At 32.8% G+C, this 19322-nt stretch overlaps 1 protein-coding gene across 1 annotated transcript in view; it reads left to right on the top strand.

Annotated features, from left to right (window-relative positions):
- The window catches only part of LOC109086693 (beta-catenin-like protein 1), a 49761-nt gene that overhangs the window by 22591 nt on the left and 7848 nt on the right, over positions 1 to 19322 (top strand). Inside the window, exons 12-15 of the mRNA XM_042750116.1 lie at positions 5295 to 5392; positions 8422 to 8502; positions 18243 to 18380; positions 18459 to 18531. Coding sequence (XP_042606050.1) covers positions 5295 to 5392; positions 8422 to 8502; positions 18243 to 18380; positions 18459 to 18531 — 390 coding nt within the window. The remainder of the gene's footprint in view (positions 1 to 5294; positions 5393 to 8421; positions 8503 to 18242; positions 18381 to 18458; positions 18532 to 19322) is intronic.

Below are 19322 nucleotides of genomic sequence, written 5' to 3' on the forward strand. Positions count from 1 at the left end.
TATTTTAATAATTAATAATTTTTAAATAACATATAAATAAATTAAAAAAAAATATAAATAAATTAATAAAACTAAAAAATAATTATTGTCATTTTCAGTCATGCATATAATTTTTTATTTGTTAATCATATATACAAATTCTTTCATTAATAATAAACATTTTATTAATTTTATTGTCTAATTCCAAAGCTCTTTTAACCTTTTATTTGGATTAATTTAATTTTAAATTATTGATATAGTAATTTTTCGCTTGTATATAATTTAGTTTTCTTTTGCGCAGATAATTGATGATTTGATAATCCGCTTTTTTATTGTTTTTTTATGTAACTTGTCTCTCTGTCGAATTTTTCATTAATCATATTTTATAAGTTTTTTTTAGAGACTTTTGGATTGATTTCTTCATAATTAATTTATTAATTTTTTTTTTTTTTTCTACTTCTGAGAATTTTTTCAATTATTTAGAGAATTCTGATATAGTAATGTTTCCTTGTATATAATTTTACTTTTGAATAATTAGAAATCTATTTATTCTATTAACCCTCATTTGTTTCCTTTATTATTACATACTTATTTTGACATTAATAAACACCATTTTTTTACATCGTTCATTATTTTAAGCGTAAGCGCGCTATTTTGTATTGCTATACATTTTATTGATTAGAACTTATAAATGATCATAAATTTTTCTTCATTATATACTTCTTTGTATAATTGTTAAAGAAAATAAAATATATTCTTAACCTAAATAAATGTGTGTATTATATTTTAATCAATTTTAATATAGATATAATATACCTTTCAGTGATATATGTTTCTATATAGTGGTGTGACAATTGTATCTATATATTAAAAACCAAATTGCATTTCTTTTTTAAATTAGGATATCGTAATTTTTCCTTGTATAATAGATCCTGTATGAATATTTTTTTATTGTTTAAATAAAATTACCTTAATCATATAAAGTGTGTATGTGACAATACTGATGCATTTAATGTTTGGTTCAATTATAGTCTCAAATATACTTTTTAATTTCACTATATAAAATATGGTTCATTAATGATCCATTATTATATCTTTCGGTATATATTTGTATTCGCTATATATTACTATAATGTTATCAAGGCTAGTTACGGTCGGCTTTTTAATGTGAAAACATTTATATAGTACCTTGTGTCGTGTGTGTGTACATTTATACGTATATATGTAGATATATATAATAAGCATTATATATGCATATCTACCTATATATCTATGATATAATTTATATTTTGTTTGTTTTAGGTACTCGTTATAAATACTTTAGTACAAATGACAGAAAATGACTTTACAGTGTATTTATTTTTAATTATGAAAATGTTAACGACTCTCAAATTCCATATCACACTATATCACTGAAGCTAAAAATGGTCAAATGAAGCTTTTCCCCATTCTTTCTGTTTTCATTTAGCCTTGGGTTATCAAGCTAACGGTCTTTGAACGGTTTCTCTTGCTTATTTGTGTTCGTCCAACATAAAGTAGCGCCCCCTGCTGGACATCCCGCCGCATTCACGACCCGCCAGCCAATGGCCTTCCTCCCTGTTGCCACGGCGACCCGGAGTGATGTAGTCGGGTAGCCGAGTCCTGTTTCCTGTGTGTAATGATGACAAAAGCTTTCCGGCGGCAGAGCTGCGAGATAACGCACTTATCTCAGACCTCTAGCCTGCACCTCTCTCCTCTCATCCGCTCCCCGTGGCTGTATTCCTCACCCCAGATACTTTATTCTGCCGCTAATAACGTTCGTTTTTTCCTCCCTCGCTCCTGGTGGCCGCGCTCCCCAGAGTCGCCTTGAAGACCCGCGACATCGCAGTCCTGACCGAGCGCTTCCTCTCCCGTCTGTTGATTAATGCGTCGCCTCCGTTACCCCGCGGCATTAGGATGCGTAATGTGTTGGTTAAGAGATGCCTGCGGACTGATGTTTAAACTCATTTGTATTCAGCGCCGGTGAAGGCCGAGGCCAAATTTAATAGTTTTATCAAGGCCGTCTGATTATGGGTTGTGAGTGCTTGTGCGAGATAGTGTTTACATATTGATTTTTGACCTGATGAAGAATAACTTTCATGGACGTGCTGTTATAGATGATGTTAAATGTTGTTTGGTACAGTATAACCATCATTAAACACAATAAGTGAAGTTCAATCAGTGTAGAAGGGAATTGGAGTTAAATGGAATAGTTCAGCCGAAAATGAAAATGTGCTGAAATTTTATTCACCCTCAGGCCATATGAGTTGTAGATGAGTTTGTTTCTTCATCAGATTTGGAGAAATGTAGCATTCCATCACTTGCTCACCAATGGAAGTGAATGGGTGCCGTCAGAATGAGAGTACAAACACCTGATAAAAACATAATAACAATCCACAAGTAATCCACATAAAATCCATACCAACAGATTAAAATCTTTATAAGTCAAAAACAATTCTATCAAAATAAACAAAACTTAAAAAAATTTTCATAACTTCAATATGTTGCTTCTCGGTAAAATATCCGTAAAATCGCTATTTCTTGTTTAAAAAAAGCATTTAGTCTGAATCAGGAGAGACATCTGCACTGATCAAACACTGTTTTCAAGCAAAAACAGTCTAAAACTGCTCTAAAAATATATGTGGCTGGATTTTGATGTGAGAGACAACAGGAGATGGACTTTTGCTCTGAAGGAAGCGTTAAATTATGGACTCGTATTTTAGCCGGAAGCAACGGTTTGAAGTTAAAAAAACTTCTTAATGATGGATTTGTTTCTTACAAACACACAGCTTTTGTGTTCTCAAGATGTTAGCTGATGGACTGGAGTGATGTTGATTATTGTGATGTTTTTATCAGCTGTTTGGACTCTCATTCTGACGGCACCCATTCACTTCCATTGGTGAGCAAGTAATGGAATGCTACATTTCTCCAAATCTGATGAAGAAACAAACTCATCTACATCTTGGATGGCCTGAGGAAGAGTACATTTTCAGCAAATTTTAATTTTAGGATGAACTATTTCTTTGACAGGTTGTGGTTTTCTTTGGCAGTCCCTGAGCCTCGTGTGATGGACTCATTTTTACTGTAGAGTCCCGCTTGAAGGCAAACAAGCCGTCAGATCAGATTTGTGGTTGCGTCTGATGTCTTGTTGCGCGTCGTTTGGCTCAGCATTAGTGTGTTTTTATAGGCGACAGCGGCGTGTGAAGACTTTCATACACTTCACTCCACGTTCATTAAAGCTTTTAGTGCAGCCTCATATTTTCCATTTGCAGCAGTTATCTAAGGCAGTCACAGACTCGCTCGCCATTTCTCCTTTTATGTCTTTAAGTAAATTATAACTTTTGGCTCTCTGTGGATGCTTTCTATAAAACATTTTTTAAAAAGTAGATGAAAATGGATCAAAACTGGCAGTAAGAACATTTATGATGTTATGATTTCTATTTTAAATAAACGCTGCTCTTTTTACATTCATCAAAGAATCATAAAAATAAAATCTGTCCCTTTTTCCACACAAAAATATGAAACAGCACAATGTTTTCAACGTTGATAATAATCAGAAATGTTTCTTGAGCAGCAAATCATTATATTAGAATGATTTCTGAAGATCATGTGACACTGAAGACTGGAGTAATGATGCTGAAAATTCAGCTTCGCATCATAGAAATATATTACATTTTACATATATTCAAATATAAAATGGATATTTTGAATTGTAATATATATACAAAACAAAACAAAATTTTAATCAAACAAACCAAAATAAAATTCTGATTACTATATATATTATATATATAAAAAAAAAAAAAATAAAAAAAAAAAAAAATAAAAAAACAAAAAAAACTATAAAATAAAAAAAAAAGTTATATATATAATTAAAATTATTAAAACATGTACAATGTATATTTTATTTTTTATAAATTATATAAAAGTGTTTACATACAAATACATACAAATAATTTTTGAAAATATATACATATATGTACAATGTATGCATACACTACTGTTCAAAAGTTTTGGATCAGTAAGTCTTGTAATGTTTTTGTTTAAAGAAGTCGCTTCTGCTCATCAAGGCTGCGTTTATTTGATCAAAAATACAGAAAGAAAATATAAAATATAATTTATTTCTGTGATGCAAAGCTGAATTTCCATCAGCCATAACTCCAATATAAAGTGTCACATGATCCTTCAGAAATCATTTTAATATGCTGATTTATTTTTAGAATTATTACAATTGTGCTGCCAAATATTTTTTGGGAAACTGAGATACTTTTTTTCAGGATTCGTTGATGAATAAAAAGAACAGCATTTATTAAAAATATTAATCTTTTCTAACAATATAAATCTTTGCTATCACTTCTTAACAATTTAACACATCCTTGCTGAATAAAAGATTTAATTTCTTTCAAAAAAATAAAAATTTACCGACCCCAAACTTTTGAACTGTAGTGTATATTGTTAGAAAAGATTTCTATTTTAAATTCAAATGCTGTCACCTGTTTCCTGTGGTCTGTCCCGGTGGTCGTCCTGAGCAGTCTTTTTTTTTATTTATCAAAGAATCCTGAAAAAAATTATCACAGGTTCCAAAAAAAAAAATAAACCAACAATCAAAGAACAGGAATAATAAATCATAAAAAAAAATCAGCTCACCAACAAAAAAAAAAACATAATATTTCACAATATTTTTTCCTCTATTTTTGATCAAATAAATGCAACTTTGATGAGCATAAGAAACTCCTTTAAAAAAACATAAGAAATTTTTCTGATCCCAAACATTTGAATGGTAGTGTATGTGTGTGTGTATGTGTTATATATACATAATAAATATACACAGCACACACACACATATAGTACGTAAACACACTTTCATTTTGAATCGATTAATCGCAACTAATCGTTTTGCAGCCCTACTCCTTTTCAAAAAAAATAAAAAATCTTATCAATCCTTCTTCTGATCAGTAGTTTATGAAACCCACGAGCCTTATAAAAGTCAATATTGAAATCACCCAGATAGCAAAAGGAGTGCTAGAAAAAAATGTCTTCATAACTCAGACTCTCATATTCAGGTTTGTTCTGCAGTTTCTTAAGTCATCTTTACAGTCGCTTCTGCACTGCTTTTGATCAGGAGAGAAAATCATCTGTAATGAACCGAGGACGTCTAATCTCTTGAGTTTGCGGCCGGTTTCATTTTCTTAGCTGTCACCTCCCACTCACTGCTCGGTGCTTTCACTTGATGTAATGTGAATGGATGACACTAATGTGTTAAATCAGGACACTAAAGCCTTGTTTTCTTCTGGCAGAGCATGTGTGCTCCATCATCGCCTCCATGCTGAGGAACCTCAAAGGGCAGCAGAGAAGTCGTCTCCTCAGCAAGTTCACAGAGAACGACTGCGAGAAGGTAAAAATAAGACCGCTGACGGTACGGCTTTATTATCTTCTGCTTCTAAAAACGGCCGAGTGACGAAAGAAGAGCGCTTTAGGAGACTTTGCTGGCAGATGGGTTTAATGCTGCCATAAAGATAATATAGACTTAGTCAGAACATGCTGTGCTACTTTCTGACCATTTAAAAAGAAATATGCTTTCAAATCAATTGACACTTTAAAAACTCTCCAATTTTCACACTTCTATCACTTTCTCATTCATTGATACTTTTGTTGTTTTGCTTTTCATAAATATTGTCATTTATTCATTTATTTATTTTTTTATACTCTATTGCAGTACAGAACCAAAGGTTTGGAAACATTACTAATTTTTAATGTTTTTTGAAAAAAGTCTCTTCTGCTCATCAAGCCTGCATTTATTGAACTATCAAAATACAGAAAAAAAAACAGTACTATTGTGAAATATTATTACAAACTTAAATATTAGTTTTCTATTTGAAAATAATTATTCCTGTGATGCAAAGCTGAATTTTCAGCATCATTAACTCCAGCCTTCAGTGTCACATGAAACATCCAGTCTATCACATGATCATTTAGAAATCATTCTAATATTCTGATTTATTATGAGTTGTTGGCAACATTTTTTGCTGTCCTAATATATTTGATGAATAAAAGGTTAAAAAGAACTGATTTTATTCAAAATAAAAAAAAATTATAATAAAATATTCTAATAATATATTTTCTTTACTATCACTTTTTATCAATTTAAAACATCCTTGCTGAATAAAAGTATTGATGTTTATTTAAAAAAAGAAAGAAAAAAAATTACTGACCCCAAATACTGACGCAGTAGTGTATATTGTTATTACAAAATATTATATTTTAAAAAACCAATCTTTTTTTTTTACTTTTACATTCATCAAAGTAGCCTAAAAAAAGTCTCACATGTTCGTGAAAAATATTCAGCAGCAGAACTGTTTCCAACTTTGATAATGAATCATCACAATTAGAATGATTTTCTAAAGGATCATTTGAAATGATCCTAAAATTCAGCTTTGCATCACAGAAAATAATGATAATTTAAAGTATAATACATTTAAAAACAATTATTTTTGCAAATTGTAATAATATATCACAATATTACATTTCTTTTTCTGTATTTTTTGATCAAATAAATGCAGGCTTGATGAGCAGAAGAAACTTCTGCAATCAAAAACATTAAAAATAGTAATGTTTCTTCTTTTAATTCTTTGAGACCTCAAATTGTCATTTATTCATTTATTTATTTTTTTATACTCTATTGTTTATTCATTCTTTTAATTCTTTGAGACCTACATTTGTTCTTTGTTTCATTCATTGGTTGGCTTTTTTGTTTTAGTTATTTTCGGTTGGCTTTTGTTGGTTCTTTGTTGGTTCATTTGTTTTCTGTTCATACTTTTATTCATCGTATCATCCTATAGTCTATTTTTTTTATTTTACATTTTTTTGGTTGGTTCACCCATTTTCATTTATTCTTCTCTGTTCTTTCATTGACTGTTCTTTATTTCCTTCAGTTTTGTTTAGGTTTTGTGCACTCTTTCAATTTTTGTATTTGTTTATTAATTTTTTATTTATTTCAATTTCCTCCTATTTTTCTTTGAAATATTTCATCCTTTTTTGTTTTTTCATTTGTTCTGTTTCATGTCGTTTTGTTTGCTCTTTATTTCCTTATAAATTCCCTCAATCTCTCATTATTTTTTTCTTTTTTAATTCCTTTTTCATTCATTCCTTCATCATTTGTTCTTTAATTCCTTCTTCTTTATTTCCTAGTTCAATGCAATTGACTTTTCAGTGTTTGCTTGTTTGTTGGTTTTTGTTTTCTCTATTTCTTCTTTTGTCCATTTGATTGTTTATTAGTTTATTCATTTTTTTTTCAGTTTGATCCTTTTTGGTTGTTCTTTTGTTCATTTTCTGTCATTTTATTTTGTTTGCTCTTGTTGGTTCTTTTGTTATCTGTTTCCTATTTGCTTTGTTGGTTTGCTGTTTTGTTTTCTCTTGTTGGTTTCTTTTTGTTCTTCTCTTTTTTTGTTTATTCTTTTTATCATTTTTTCAGTCCCGCAGCACTATTTTGAGTTTTTTGCTCTTGAAGAAGTAATTTCTGTTCTTTATTTCCTGCCACTTTGTTTTGTTTTGTTTGCTCTCGTCTGTTCTCTTTATCATCTTTTCTTTATCTTCTTTCCCTGCCACTTTGTTTTGTTTTGTTTGTTCTCGTCTGTTCTTTTTTCCTTTGTTCTTTATTTTCTTTGTTTTGTTGGTTTACTGTTTTATTCAAACTTGTTGGTTGGTTTTGTTCATTCTTTCTCTTCCTTTTCGTTCATTTGTTTTTGTTCATCTTTTTATTAATTCCTTTTGTCTCAATGCTTTTTTGTTTCTTTCATTTGTTCTTTATTTCCTTCCATTTTGTTTTATTTGCTCTTGTCTGTTAGTTTTTGTTCTCTCATTTCGGCTCTTTTCTTTCCTCTTGCTTGTTTTCTTGGCTTTCTCTCTCTCTTGTTTTGTCGTTCAGTCGTGCATCAGTATAATAATGTTTCATGCCGGTGTTGTTTGGACCGTCTCAGCGGCGTTCGTGCCGTTCTCTCCTGTGTCCTGTGTTATACGTCTCCTTTAGTCTCTGTCGGGGGTCTCCATACATCACCTGGACGGACACGTGTGCTGTTATCGCTCAGCAGTCACTACTCTTAAAATAACCCTCACAGTCCTGCCGGGGCCTGTTTCATCACTCTGACAGCAGCAGTGCATTATCGGTAGTTTCTGGAGCTAAAAGATTTCGGCCAGATGGGCATCATGCCTCACTTCTGTTTCGTCTTCAGATTGTCACAGGAATTGCTGGAAAGGGGATGACGAATGCTTCTGCTCGTCTTTAAATAACACAGCGGCCATTTGTCTTGTTCGCCGCAGTTAAATCTGAAAATCATTCACATAATGCAAATTTGGGTCCTAAAGCAGATCTCTGGTGTGTTTGGGTGCATTTGTAACGCGCTCATCCTCGTTCGCTCTCTTCCGCAGGTCGACAGACTCATGGAGCTGCATTTTAAGTACCTGGAAGCCGTTCAGCTCGCAGACAAGAGGATCGAAGGAGAGAAGCACGTAAGATTTACGCACACACACACACACACCTTCACGCTTGATTGGCAGTATCTCCTCGGCGAGGGCAGATCTGTGTGTGAAGATAAGAGCAGACCTACCAGACTCAAACGTCACTGTGAGATCCTCCCGGATGCTCCGCTCGCCTTTAAAACCCAACGCTGTTTAACTTTTACACTGACACCTAACTCACACACACACACACATCCTCATCCTGAGTATTCGTAACCCTAACAACAACCAAAAATCAAACAGAAACTGCTGGGTTGGTCTTGCTTCGTTTAAAATGTTACATCTCAAACAGCTCGTGTTGGCATTAAAACACTGATCCACATACTTCAAATGTGTTCGCACTACTCAAAAAAGTGAAAACCAGCACGGTCTTGTGAATCCTGGACAACTATAATGTTGTTATATTTAGGGGTTCAAGCACGCAGTGCTGAAACCCTCTTGTAATTGTTAGGATTATTATTATTATTATTATTATTATTATTATTATTATTATTATTATTATTATTATTATTCTTCTGCCCTAAAACTGATCGTGCAGACCAAACCGTAAGGCCTAGAGACTTGAAATTTGAATGTCGTAGAGCTCAATTTGGGGAGAACCTATCAAAGTCTCGCCCCAATCGGCCAAACGGGGGCGCTACAGCGCAAAAAACAAAAATTTTAGACATTTTTGGCCGTAGCTCGTAAACCGTTTGTCGTAGACTCAAAAACATGGCATCGTTGCAATCCTTGGGTTAGCCCGAGCAAAATTGCTGAAACATCTTTTTTGGCTCTACGGTGCATCGTTTTCTCGCAAAATCGAGTTATATCTGAAACCTACTTTTGCGAACTAGTCCTAGGTTTTTCACCCGATCAGAACCAAACCACTGCAGAAATATTCTCTGGACACTCAATATTAATAATTATCGAAAAAAAGTTGAAATTTCGATTCTTACGCGAAACAGTACGCCAAAAAGCGTCTATGCTAACGTGAGCCAAATGTTATTTTAGCTATAACTCTTGAACGGAATGAAATATCTTAACCAAACTTGGTACACATGTGTATAAGCTCAATCTTTGGTCAAATAAAAAAAACTGCGCACCTCTGCCACTTGGGGGCGCTATAAGACAGAAAAAACACATAAATGGCTATAACTAGGCAACCGTTGGTCTGATCGACATGAAAATTGGTATGTAGTTTCTTTGTCTGAAGGGGCACAAATATCTATGAGGACATTGGCGTATCTCAAAAAACATGGCCGCCATTGGCCAATGAAGTTTGAGCTATTATTAGACAAGGTTAACGGAGGTCAATCAGAACGAAACTTGGTAGGCATGTTCGACTCATGGCCCTAAAGGTCTGTAAGAATTTTTAAAGAAATCGGCCACTAGTTGGCGCTAACGAGTTTTTTGGCTCTGTAATCACGTGGTGTTTCACATATCCATGGAATATGGATATAATTTGATAGATCTCCTCATAATGCACAACTTTGCCTCAAGAAACATTACTGTCAGTCAAATCGTTCATGAATTATTCACAAATATGTTAAAAACATACTTTTGCGAACTAGTCCTAGGTTTTTCGCCCAATCGGAACCAAACCACTGCAGTAATATTCTGTGGACTCTCCAGATCAATAATTATCCAAAAAAAAAAGAGTTTAATTTTGTTCTTTGGTTAGCTATAACGCGGAACATATGTCAGATGACTCTTAACTAGCATGCAAAGTTTAAATAAAACCAAAACAAAAACTCAAAACTTTAAGAAACTTAGTGTGAACATATGTCAGATGACTCTTAACTAGCATGCAAAGTTTCATGGGGATCGGACTATATGTGGCGCTATAACTGTTCATAAGGCTTCAAAAACACAATATTTCTGTTCTAAATTGCTTCAAACTGCTAAAAATAACCTCATATATTTGCACATACATTAAATTTGCATTCGTTCTAAACAAGCATGCACATTTTTAGAGAGATTTTGCAAAAAATAACACTATAACACCAATAAAGCTTAAAAACCCAGTGTTGTATGATAAATTGCATTCATAACCACCAGATGGCAGTGGAAGACCACTAATGGGCTCATTAAATGAACAAAAACTGTATTTTTCATTTGTTTACTTGTACACATTTTAAAATCACTGTAATAACATTTAAAATCGCATTGAATCAAAGTGTAGCATTTTGTTCAAATAGTAGTTTTTACAAATATGCCAGATTGTGATTGCAATGAAACCTGCCAATGACATACAAACTTAAAAAAGAGAAGACTGTCTCTATATGTGTGTGTGTTTGTGTAGAAAGGCTTAATGATTATTAATATAATAGTTTAAACATTTCATTTCTGTGTGTGTGTGTATGTGTGAGCTTATTCTCCAGTTTAGATGTGTTCTACTGTCAACCATGCATCCAGGTTGGCCTAGACCTTAAAACCATAACACATTTTAAAAACAAGCAAATGCTTGAACCCCGGTAATTGCTGCTTGCAGCTATATTACTAATTATTTTTCTTAATCTTAATAATAGTATTAATAATGGTAATTATAATAATAAATAAGCATATTTAATAAATAATAAATTAAAAAGTGTTATTATTCTGCTTATAATCTTGACATGCTTTAAATGTGAATTCCTTTGAAACTTCACATTTAAACTAAAGTTTATTCAAAAACATTGAAAAAAAAAAAGTCATGTGCATTGTGAATGCAAAAATTTGATATTGATATTGAATTTTAATATTGCATATTACATTTTAAAAGCTAAGTATTATTAGCATTGTGAAAGGAAACATTTACCTTTTATTCCAAATATGATAATATTGGATGTGTTTAAAACAATAATAATAACAAAAATAATGGTTGGTGGTGGTGGTGGTGTTGCGTATTAACTTTAAAATAATCTATTATCATTTATTATTAACATTGTGAATGTCAACATTTGCAGAATTCCAAATATAATAAAAATTCACAATCACAATCACTAATAATAATATTAAATTCAATACAATAGTATTTTTTATTGCATATTAATTAAAAAACTATTATTATCATTGATAGTATTGTACATACTTTTAAAATAATGTATTATTATTATTATTGTTGTTTTTGTTTTTATTCTAAAGGATAATGTTTTGTTTTGTGACTTGGTTTATTAATGGAGGATGTAATTGGTGTGTGTTTAAAGGCTTTTTACCGTCACTCTTAGCATGTCTCATCCAATCAGGTTTCAGAGCCGTAACTCTGGTTATGTAAGTTGTGGGGTCTCAGCCAGCGATGATTAACGTGGAGATGATTAAAGGCAGATGCTAATTGATGATAATTGTCAGGTTGGGCAGTTATTCCACATTGTGTAACTGTATGTTGTGTTTGTACTGTAGACTGAGCTTCGTGTGTGATTATACTGTGTGTGTGTGCGTGTGTATGTGTGTGTGGCTGATTATGTTTGTATGTGTGTGATTATACTCTGTATCAGAGTGTCTGTGTGTGTTATTATTCTGTGTGGGTGTGTGTGATTATACTCTGTATGAGTGTGTGTGTTTTTATACTGTGTGTGTTTGACTGATTATGTGGGTGGTTATACTTTGTGTGACTGTGTGTGTTTTTATACTGTGTGAGTGTGTATGTATGTGTTATTTTACTGTGTGAGTGTGTGTATGTATGTGTGTGTAGTTATACTGTTTGTGTGTGTGTGTGCGTGCGCGTGTGTGTGTGCGCGCGTGTGTGTGTGTGCGTGCGTGTGTGTGCGCGTGTGTGTGTGCTCGGGGATATTGGCGTGTGTATGTTGAGAATGTGATCTGGGCACTGATGTGGACTCCTGCAGCTTGTGTCTCATCCATCCTAATGTGTGTGTGTGTGTGTGTGTGTGTGTGTGTGTGTGTGTGTGTCCAAGATGGTTTTCAGAGATGTTTCAGCTTGGGCTGAATATAGTAATATAATGTAGTTTTGATCCTTCTAAACATATTTGATTTATACAATACTGTTCAGAAGTTTGGAGTCGGTACAGTGTTTCTGAATGAAGTCTCGTCTGCTCACCAAGGCTGCATTTATTTGATCAAAAATACAGTAAAATTGTGAAATATTAGAATTCTCTTCTTTGTGAATATTTAATTTAATTTGTAATTTATTCCTGTGATCAAAGCTGAATTTTCAGCATCATTACTCCAGTCTTCAGTGTCACATGATCTTCAGAAATCATTCTAATATGAAACATTTCTGATTATTATCAGTGTTAAAAAAAAAAAATTTTTTTTTTTTTTTGTGGAAACCGTAATACATTTATTACAGATTATTTCATAAATAGTTTAAAAGAACAGCATTTGTTTGAAATATAAATCTTTTGAAACATTATAAATGTCTACACTGTCACTTTTGGCCAATTTAATATGCCATTGCTGAGTGAAAGTGATCTGTGATATTTAACCCGCCATTTGTGAGGTGATCCGGACCCTGATGTGAATCTGCCTGATAAATCATACTTTAATCATGATCACAAGGCATTTGTGTTTGCATCGGTAACATGCCGTGATATTAAACAAGCCATCATTGTTTCCATCGCCAACATGCCATAGATCATAGCTTTTCCATAGATCATAGCTTTTTTAAGAGCATAAATCATAGCTTTTTTTTGTAAATCAATACATTTTCTGAACAGTGGTTTACTTAATCTTCCCAACCTGACAACCATAGATAATTATTTATTTTAATTATCTTTTTAATTTAATTATTATCTCTATTACTTCTACTTTAGACTATATTTATGCGCTCTATATATACACACACACACACACGTTGCCAAGTCCTTTGGTTTCCAGCGGAATTGGGCTACTTAACACTGTTGCCGCGCATTTTTTTTTTCATGTCTGCAGGTTTAAGCGACACCGATAACATGATATTTAGCCCCTAAAATGGAAATTTTACCAGGGGAGCCCTAACAAAAAAAAATAGTATTTTACCACCGGAACGCAATATTTACCAGGGGACCCCCTCAAAACACGATTGGGCTTGTTTTAGGCTGGTTTTGAGTAGCAATTGGGCGGGTTTCGTTGTGAAAACCTGGCAACCCTGCTTTGCAGAGATGTTTTAATGGTATCAACAGTTCAACTTGATTCAGTTCTCTAATTCAAAGATTCACTTGTATCAGTTTGTGAATGTTCAATATGCCACTCAGCTTTTGTTTCAGGTCTTTGTGCAGGTGTGTCAATTTAAAACCATCTCCTCTGTGTGTGTGTGTGTGTGTGTGTTTCCCATCCACCTTATCTGACTTTCTGCTCTGCGTCTTCTTCAGAGGCCTATAAATCGTCTCTCAGAAGCGGTGACAGGTATATGACTGTGGAAATGTCTGCTCTTGTTTCGCGCCCGTCGACTGAACACCAGCACTCCCTCCAGATGGAACAGTGTTCACTGCTTTCTCCGAGTGCTATAAAAGTATATCACCCATAGCAGAGCCTTGTTTAAAAATGCCTCGGAGTGCTGTCAGCGCCGCGCTCATGTGAACCCGTCTCGCCTCCTTTTACTGCCTAATGACAGCTACAAATTCTCTCCGAATTGCATTTCCTAAACACAGACCCCCATAAACCCCCTCCGCGTTCGGTCTGCTCGTCTCCTGCTCTTCTGGTTTTGCCGCAGCGCCACACTCGCACTCACGCTCAAGGCTCTTTGGGAAATCTCGAAAGGATCCACGGAGGAAATATTGGCTGTGTGTGCTCGGATTAATTTAGTGTCGGCGTGTCCCGTGAGACTCAATCACAGGTCCCTGCGCTGCTTTGTTCTGCCTGTCATATTAACACCTGTGCCAGCCTGCAGTTCTCCAACAGGAAGTGACTAAAAATCACTCTGTTTCCCGGAGGTGAAGCCGCTTGTTATTTGCACTCGTGTAATTGACTTGCCGAAGGCTGTGCCTCTGTAACAAGACTTGAATAACGCCTGCGAAAGATCGAAACGCTCTGTTCTGACAGCGTGAAGATGATGAACATATTTTTTTGCACACTCTTTAAATCAGTCCTTAAAATTCCTTAAATTAACATAAGACATTTACTATCTTAAATAATTAATCAACCCACATCACAAAATTAAGCAATTAACATAAACAAATTATATAATAAAAATAAAAATAAAAATAAATGTATAGTAAAATGTAATAGCTAAATGTATTTTTAAATTTTTTATAACGTTTATTTAAAATATAAAGTCAAATGTGATAATGTTGCTTATTTCTATAAACAAATATAAACATATAAAAATATGTATATATATATAATATATATAAATGCATAAATATATTTAATATGAATATATAGCCTATTTACAACATTTATTTATTTTAAATATGAAACTAAATAAATTTATGTGTGTGTGTGTATATATATAAAAATTACAAGTAATTACAAATATGTACATTACTATACATTTACGTTATGTATGTTACATTACTATATATATATATTATATATATTATATTATATATATATATATATATGCTGTATATTATTATTATTATTATTATTATTTAAAAAGATTAATTAAAAACATATTTTTAAATAATAAAATTAAAATAATAATAAATATTATATATTATATAATATAAACAGATACTTGCAAGCTGATTTAAATGAAACATTAACATATTTCTGGTCTTAATTTGCTTGATTCATTAGTCCACATTTTTTTAAATAAAAGAGTTTTTTTTTTTTTATCTTTTATCAAAATGTAATTAACTTGCGCGCCACTAAAACAACTTTTCTTTTCAGCTAGCATCAGAAAAGTTGCACAGACTCTGTTGGTTAATGCTAACCAATAGCCAAATAGCTATTTAATCATTGTTTTAGGCTGCTGTTATAGGGAATACTATGAAACCTTCATGAGATACAGTACTGTTAATTTAATACAATTTTAAATGTACACATCTGTAGGGCTGGGCGATAAAGAAAAACAAATTATATCTCGATATTCTCAACATTTTTACGATATTCGATATATATCTCAATATGTTTGCATTTTCATTTAAATAATAAAAAAACATGATTTTCTTTTGCCCCATTAAAAAAATCTAGACCAAGTGATCACTGCTTTTTATTAAATGAACACATGTAGGCCTATATGTAAGCAGTTAAAAAAAAGTACAGAAAGTGCATTCTGTCAACTTTTTTAGTGCATGCAATTCACAATTTAAACTATGCAACAGGGGGCCTGGATAGTATGCTCTCATGAATTTTTATTATATGAGGAGTGTGCATGGTTGCCAGATTGCTTAAAATAAGCAAACACCGGGCAGAAAATGTATCCTTGTAAAAGCGAAGCTCTGATTTGAGGATTTAAACTCTTGTTCTCTGGCAACCGCTCTCATGAAAGCTCTCATAGTAGAGGCATGTAGAGCAGCCCGCAGTTACATGTTCCTTTTTTGGATGTTCGGCGCGTTCATTTGGGAAAGTATACTTGAATTTGAAATATTCGATATTCACGATATTTTCAAATTTTACATCGTCGTCAAAATGATTCCGATATTATCGCTAATATTAGATATATCGCCCAGCCCTACACATCTGGCAGATTCTTTATCCAAATGCGACTTGTATTGCATTCAATGCATACATTTTAAAAGCTAATTTTTAATGGATAAAAAATAACATGCTGTCCACAGGAGTTGCATTGAATGTGATTTGACTTGTCCTGGTTTTTTGGACAACGTCTGAATGGTTTTGGCACAATCTAAGCGCGGTTCTCTCAGAAAGCCTCTCGCCGCGATCAGAGCCACGTTCTGTGTGTCTTCAGCAGCCCGTGACGGCCAGCTCTCGCCAGCCTGCTGTTCCTGCAGCGTTCCCTTTGTGTTCACAAGCCTTTCTGCTCGTGCACACTCACACACGCGTGAGCTTGCCAGCGTTTTATGCTCTAAAAGATTGAAATCCCCTGGAGAGAGGCCAATGTCAATCGCCGCAATTATGGCTCTCAACAAATGCCAAACGTCTTTGTCCATTTAGATTCAGCTGCAGGTGCTGAAAAGCTGAAAAGTGTGAAAATAACCTTTTTGAAGTGATCTGAGATCATTATCCTGAGCCTTTTGAACATGCATGTGGTTTTCTTGCTAATCAATGTGCATGTATTAGGATGGCTTGAGAAAGACAACCTACTGATCTACTTTTTAAGCTGCTGCTTCGGAGTCTAAATTTGAATTATATTGTTCATTAATTTTATTTAAGATTTTAAAATGTGTCTCCTCTTAGAACTCAGGTAATACCTTTAGACTGGTCTGACTCGGGTTGCTATATCTTTTCTAACTGACCGGACTTGCGATTTTCATTAAACGGACGATCAAACTACGAAAATTTCCATAGACTTTCATTGAGGGGGTCAAAACTTTTGCACAGTAATACTTCTGCAAAGACTACTTATAGAGTGTTTCAGCTGTCTATCACCAGCAAAGCTTAAGGACTGTCCTAGGACAACATGCTAGGAGCATGCTAATTCATAGTAGCAGCATACAATATCATATTAGCAATGTGTTAAAACTTGTTAGTAACATTCGAATCATGTTAACAACATGCTTGCAACATGTTAATTGTGATAGAAACATGCTAACAACGTCCTACTCATGCTAACAACACTGTAATTGTTGTTAACATTCTAATCATGCTAAAAACACTAGCAGCATGCTTATCATGATAGGAACATGCTAACAACGTGCTAATCATAACAACATGGTAATTGTGCTAGAAACATAAGCATGATAAAAACACGCTTACAGCATACTAATCATACTAACAACATGGTATGTGTGCTAGAAACATGCTAGCAACATGTTAATCGTGCTAGAAACAAAAGCATGATAAAAACATGCTAACAGCATACTAATCATGCTAACAACATGGTATGTGTGCTAGAAACATGTAATTATCATGTTAGAAACATGCTAGCAACATGTTAATCGTGCTAGAAACAAAAGCATGATAAAAACATGCTAACAGCATACTAATCATGCTAACAACATGGTATGTGTGCTAGAAACATGTAATTATCATGTTAGAAACATGTCAACAACATGCTAATCATGGTAAAAACATGCTAACAACAGTAATTGTGTAAGAAACATACAAGCAACCTGTTAACTATGCTAAAACATCCTAGCAACATGCTAATCATAAAATAAACATGCTAACAATGTGCTAATCATACTAACAACACAGTAATTGTGCTATAAACATGCTAGCAACATGTTAGAAATATGTTGACGACGTTCTAATCATACTAACAACACTGTAATTGTGCTAGAAACAAGTTTGCATCATGCCAATCATGCTAGGAACATGCTACCAACATGCTAATCATGATAAAAACATGCTAACAACAGAAGCTGTGTTAGAAACATACTAGCAACATGTTAATTATGCTAAAACATCCTAGCAACATGCTAATCATAAAATAAACATGCTAACAATGGGCTAATCATTCTAAAAACACAGTAATTGTGCGAAAAACATGCTAGCAACATGTTAGAAATATGTTGATGACGTTCTAATCATGCTAACAACACTGTAATTGTGTTAGAAACAAGTTAGCATCATGCTAGCAAAATGCTAATCATGTTAACACAGTGCTCTAATAATCTATGTAAACTTTCAAACTTGCCAACCTTAAAGTTTGTCAACAGATTTTACTAATCTAGTTTAAGATTAAAGTTTGTCAACACAGATTTAAACTACGGCGGTTGGACGCCGGACTCTTCGTTCTTAAGTGTCTAATGGTCACTTCTACATTTCAGGATATGGTTCGTCGTGGAGAGATAATCGACGATGCGATGGATGATGAGTTTTATCTGCGGCGGTTGGACGCCGGACTCTTCGTTCTTCAGCTCGTCTGTTATATCATGGTGGAGATCTGTAACGCCGGCGTTCCTCAGGTACATAACCAGCCTTTCATGTGTGATTAAAGCTGATTGTTTTTAATTCTGCGTGCTGAAATGAGTTTTCTCTTCCAGTTACAGCAGAGAGTCCATCAGATCCTCAATCTCAGGGGAGGATCAGTCAAGATAGTCCGTCATATAATGAGAGGTAAGATTACAAATGATTTTAAAAGCTCATGTCAACACATAAAGCCTATTTTTATGACCCTTGGGATTTTTGTGCACAGTGACATTATTTTCATAACATTTAAATGTATATTCCACTCAAATTTTTGTTACTGTAAATGTATCAGCTTATTTTATTTTAGACAATATTTAAACATTTTAACCTCATAAAATCATTAAAACCTGACTAATAAGACAAAAAAGGTAAAATATTTTAATAAATTTCTAATTTTATGTTTTATATAAATATAAAGTTTTTTTTTTTTATTTGAATAACATGACATTGTTTTTGTGTAAGAATGAAAATATTGTGGCATTACAATAATGAGATATTGTGGGGTAATTGTGTTCAATTGTCAAGAAAATATGTTTCAATGTAATATATATATATATATATATATATTTATATATATTATTTATATTTAGTGTATATATATATATTTAATATATATATATATATATATATATATATATATATATATATATATATATTAATTCTATTATTGTCTTAAAACTGAATCAAACTAGTGTTATTTACACTGATTTTAGTATAGTTATAATATTTTAATCAGTTTTTGTTTCTCTATTATTTCTATTATTTTCTTATATTTTATTGTATTATTATTTATTATAATGTTTTTATTATTTATTATAATATTTATTCTATATTTATTTATTATAATATTAAACTTTATTATGTTATTTTTCTATTATTTGTCACTTATTTTAGTACATTAAATTAAAACGAGAAATGAAACTAGCTGAAATAAAAAT

This window comes from Cyprinus carpio, chromosome B23 (genome assembly GCF_018340385.1).
Source record: "Cyprinus carpio isolate SPL01 chromosome B23, ASM1834038v1, whole genome shotgun sequence".
Taxonomy (NCBI): domain Eukaryota; kingdom Metazoa; phylum Chordata; class Actinopteri; order Cypriniformes; family Cyprinidae; genus Cyprinus; species Cyprinus carpio.